We start from the raw sequence: 5,327 nt of genomic DNA on the forward strand, positions 1-5,327 counted from the left end.
AGCTCGCTTAGCTTGGGAATCACTCACTGTCGGTGGAAGAATGCTCGCATACCATAGCCTCTACTTCCGCCTCGCTTTGGGAAATGGGAAAGAATGCGAGCGACCGGCATGGAATTCAGATTCAGATTTTGCCCAGGTGCCTCCACTCAGGCTGTGGGAATGGGTCATGTTGGATGCCAGAAGTGCCACCAGCGAAGTGGGTTACATTTTCCACAGCCTGTTCACTGCCATAGTCTGTGGGTGCTGCCAATTGTCCGTGATGGATCCGCCAAACGGTGTTCCTGAGGAATTCAGACTGTGCTCCGTTAGCCTCCATTAGCTGAATTGCTAGATCCAAGTGTCTTACAGATTATTTTTATCTGGCCAAGTTAACAAGGGCCTACATGACTTGGGTGGCTTCATGGAACAGACAATAGCTTAGATTAAATAAAACGTTGCTTCCAAAGGTACACCTATAGATATTACCATTTAAATCAAACCTCTTAAATGTGAAGTGCTAAAAATTCCACTGGTTTGCGAGTCCGCCTCCATTAATTAGCAACTTAGGACCAACTCGTGGATGACTGGACTATTACTTACCGCCGTCCACAAAAGTGGCCCAATACACAAATGCACTTTGTTTACCTATACAGGCAATGAACTCTGTGGCGCTTTGAACAAAAGACTTAGGCACCGAACTTGGGGCGGGTGAGACGAACGGAATGCCAAAACTGGTTTTGGCCAAACCATAAACGCAATTCCATAGACCCAGCCAGTGCAATGGGCTTTGAAGACTTCTACGCATTGGGAAAACCTCGTCCCCCGCCATCGCCATCGCCAACCCCAATACCGTTTAGAAGTGATCCCAGTGCGGAGCAGGTTTCCGAATGGGTTCGTTCGACATGGGTATTGCCTGCGATGGAGTGGCGGTTGCTCCTTTTTCCCAGGCCCTGACAGGCTTAAACGTGTTCACAGACCCAGGTGAGTCATCTGCCGAGATTACGGTGCCAAACAGGTAAGAGAATTTCACAAGATTCTGCATGTTTCGGCTCAGACGTTCTTAGGTATTGATGCGATTCGATTGTTATTGTTTTGGTTCATTTTTCAGACAGCTTCTTGTGGTTTTGCGATTAGGGATTCATTTTCTGAGCCTGTCTAATTTTGGCATAAATTAATTTTCCTTAATGCGCCTTTTATGAATAACTCTTTGGGGTTAATTGGCCTTTTTGTGTTTTCTCAGATCCAAGATACACACACACTTATTGGCGACCTTCTGCTGCCCAACCCCTCTTGGCTTGTTAAAAAATAAAATAATAATAACAAGAAACCCACATACTCTGTGACTAAAATATTTCACAACATTGTTCAAGTGCCAGATTCTTAGCCGCTTTTGTCGCAATGTAAATTAAGAACACAGCCGCAGACCATTTATGGTCCGGCCTGGCCCCAACCTCAACCCAAAGCCATAGTCGAAGCCGGAGCCAAACAAAAACCCATGCCCGTAACGTACCCAACTCAAACAGGTTTGCAATTAAACAACTAAAAAATTATTAAGCAAAATGAGTCTGAAATTAATTATTTATGCGCTGCTCAAGATAACACAAGACCAGCAACGCAGCCCCCGGTGGAGATTCAAGCCAAGTGGGCGTCTCCACTTCCTAGGCGCACTTCCAAGAACCCACAACCATAACTCGGCCCAAACGAAAGGCTCGAAAAGGCTGGAGCAGAAAACCGTTTACAGTTCAGTGATCACTCCCCCTGGAAAAGAACGCGTGCCAACTGGGCAGCTGCAGGCGCTGCATCAGTCAAAAAAATGGTAGAAAAACATTAAAAAACCGACACCCCGATCGTCATACACGAGTTCACAGCTCCAGCAACCCGCATAAATTAGACCCGCGATCAGGAGCAACTTCTATATAGGTATACTTCTATATATGCATTTATCGGGTAGATACAAAGCATTAAGTGCGACCCTGAAAGTATTACCGGCTGCTTTCGACCATGACACTTTATTTAAATTTCGCTAAAAATGCCGAAAGAAAAGGCCACCTTCAGTCTAGCTTGAAATTAACTTTACTCGCCCCCGAACTACAAACAATTTCCAATAATAAACCATAACCAGAATCAAGCAATTGTTATGTCATCTGTGTAATAAAGCCAAATGGAGGGCGGCGGGAGCTCCACAGTGCTGTCTTCCTCGTCAATGAGGCCATTCTCATCCAGGGTGCCATTCAGGTCTAGAACACTGCAGGTCTTGCCCTAAAAGAGCTTACATTATTCCAGAAGTAGTCCCTTGATCATAACATACCCCATTGGAGAACTTCCGCCACTCGTAGCTACCTGCATGATGGTTGTAGCGCTGCTTGTACTTCTGTTGGATATCGTAAATACTATCTTCATTGCAAACGGTCATGAACTGAGTGCGGCCAGTCAGGGTGTTTATAATTCGAATTACCCTTGGTCGGGTAGTGACCCTGCCTATATGATAGAAGGGGTCCTGGCTCCACATGGCTCCCTTCGTCTTGGAGAATTCCGAGATGGCCACCTCCAGAATGGGTGGAAAGAGGACGCGGGGCCTGCCTGTGCTGGGAGAGATCTCCGTGCGAGGCTCTCCATTCTCGTGAAAGAAATGTGTCAGGTCCTTGCCAGCATGCGCCATCAAATAGTCCAAGTTCTGAAAAGGATAAGTTCTTAGACACAGACAGAGAAGGTTGTCGAAGAACCTACGCGATTCCAATGATCCGTGCGATCCTTTAGCATTTCCGTCAGATCAAAGACGTTCATGTGTATGATCACCCAGAAGTCGTCCTTCTTGTTGTGGCCGACAACCTCATCCTTGAGATAGTATCGCATTCTCTTAATCGGCAGCTCCATTTCAGAGATTTCAATCGAAACAGGCCAGAATGAAGTGTAATTTAATTTAACCGACAAAACTGTCGCCCTGTCTTGACTCGGCCCATTAATTCTGACTTTTCCGGCGGTGCCAACTGCTCATCATCATTTTCTAAAGCGATCCCGACGAGCAGGTCTTATCGCCGGACTAGCATCTCTATATCTGGCAGACCAATTAATTCCAGCTGCCAGAGTACGATCCAAGATCCCAAGTTCTCATTCCTGGTCTGGTTTTCGGGATGCCATTGCATAATTAGCCGCCAATTGTCAAGTCGTCGCCGCTCTGGGCCTTGGCCCATCAATCGTTTGCCATAAATAGAAAAAATTAGATTAATGACTGGTGGCATTTTTCGTCTAACCTCGGAGGTTAAAGGCACTCCAAAGACATTCTTATTGATGGGAGCACTGTCAGCGGTTATTTAGAGAGCACTGCACTTTGAAATATTTGCCTCCTGGGTTTGCAGTTGAGATCATTCAGCTTTTTCAAGTCAATGAAATACATTTTTCATTGTTTGTTTAAGGTTTTAAAAATAAAGACCGTTAAGAGGTAAAGTTAAGACCTTTTTAAGAGTTTCCTTTTTAAGTTTCCTTTTTAAGAATAATAATAGTTTCCTTTACAAAAGTGTAATTTGTCCCAGCTGCCTCCCAAAAAAAGGGTTTAATTCCAAACTGAAAATGTTGAAGCCCTTTTCCTGTCCAAGAATAGTTTCAGTTTTAATTTCTAGAGTCTAGACTCTAGACTGAACTTTGAACTCTCTACCGAAAGGTAACTAATGGACACACGTGATAAAATCAACTTCCGCAGGATTACAATGTCGGCAACCTGGGGGTCGGTCACCTCAAGGCTGACCCTGCCACAGCTGCCGCATTTCGTTGCGCATGCGCAGACACAGCAGTCGAGGGATTTGCCATGGAAACTCCTTTGAGTCCATAAACAAACTGAGGGGCACATAAAAGGGTAGCTGCCTAGAAAAGGATATTTTGTGGCTGGCATCTCGTATTGCAATTATAGGGCATATATACCAATGGTGCTAAAAGGATTTTCTGATACTCAGTGTTTACTTTAATTGCTCGCCACGCGTCGCTCTAAGTGGCTTTTAATATTGGCTTTATGGCAGACTGTGTGATTGCCGCGGCAGCTGTTTGTGGATTCGAGGATTGCGGGATTGGTGGAAAGCCGCAAACGCCATCCGTCTGCAATTATTTTAGGCGTGGCCTTGTCCCAAATAAATTGCAACCTTTTCGCCACAGCCGCAAAAGGTAACAGCAGGACCAACAATAATGGCCACAAACATGACAGTTAATCACGCAATGGGAAAGTTAAAAATCAACAGGAGAATACAAATAGAGGAATAATATTTTTTTAATATTCTAAAAAGGATATTTGTTATTTTCACAGGACTATAATTTATGCATTTTAAAACCCCCAAATAGGAAACCACTCTCTGCCACAGGAAAAAGAAAATTATTTGTCAATTATTTTCCTCAAAAAAGGATACTAAAATTCAAAATAGCCAGCTGCAACTAGGAAGTTATCCCCAGGGAAACAGGGCTTGGTAGTGGGTTCAAACATGATCCAGGACTCATTTGCATGGGTGAAAAGTGGCAGTCCAGTTGAGGGTGCGAGTCCTGCTAATTGACTCCAAGTCAACTGTGAAGCTGCACATATGTCGAAAGGAACAAGGACTATGAGCCGAGGATGAGTTTTCCTTTCGACATTTTCGGTTTTCAATTTGTTTGCTCGTCGGCTCGTTTTGATTTAATGGGATTGGTAACAGCTGGTTGGCCATTTGACACGCCACTACTGGTGGCAACGATCTCTGGCCAAGGAGTTCTGCCGTTGCAGCTGCCTTTGTGTCTTGGGTCAAGAATGCGTGTGGCAGGCACAAGCGAGGGGCACAATGCTGGCGGGGTAAATAAACCGGAGGAGGACTAAAACGGGAACTGGAATTGTAAAGGCTGCGGGCAGAAAACAACCCCAACCGAGGTCCCAACCCCTACGCACCACCAATAACTCAAAATGAACCAAGTGTGTCACGCGCAGTCGCAACCGATGGAACACTGAAAATTTTATTCGCAGCCACAAAAGAATACTATATTCTCATTTTTTATAAACATGCCCCTAAGACCTTATATTAAATTCACTTTTTGAAGTCGAGACTTTTCTCAGTGTCCTGGCAGGGACCCCGTTTGCAACTCAATCACCGGATCCAGACTCCAACCCCGATTTACAGTCCCGAGGCCCCGTTCCCGTTACAAATCGAACAATGGTCCGGGCTTTTGAAAACCCATTAAGTGCGTTCTGAAATATAAATAAAAACTAGCAGAAAAATACTTTGTTGATGTAAATGACAGGAAGTGTGCACTTGAGAGCCAGCATCGTCCCCCAGAGGCTGCAATTAAATACAAAAAAATAATAAGTCCACAATGGCAAGTTTAGCGGAAAAGTGTGACAA

General features: G+C 44.7%; 1 protein-coding gene across 1 annotated transcript; it reads right to left on the reverse strand.

Moving 5' to 3' along the window:
• Nucleotides 1–2,034: 2,034 nt before the first annotated feature.
• On the reverse strand, nucleotides 2,035–2,954 carry LOC108123964 (cytochrome b5 domain-containing protein 1). Its single transcript, XM_017239406.3, has 3 exons — nucleotides 2,707–2,954; nucleotides 2,288–2,653; nucleotides 2,035–2,238 (listed from the first exon to the last, which is right to left on the reverse strand). Exons 1-3 carry the CDS (start codon nucleotides 2,851–2,853, stop codon nucleotides 2,104–2,106), a joined length of 648 nt encoding a protein of 215 aa, XP_017094895.2. The 5' UTR covers nucleotides 2,854–2,954; the 3' UTR covers nucleotides 2,035–2,103.
• Between the last annotated feature and the right edge of the window lie 2,373 nt (nucleotides 2,955–5,327).

This window comes from Drosophila bipectinata, chromosome 2L (genome assembly GCF_030179905.1).
Source record: "Drosophila bipectinata strain 14024-0381.07 chromosome 2L, DbipHiC1v2, whole genome shotgun sequence".
NCBI classification, from domain to species: Eukaryota; Metazoa; Arthropoda; class Insecta; order Diptera; family Drosophilidae; genus Drosophila; species Drosophila bipectinata.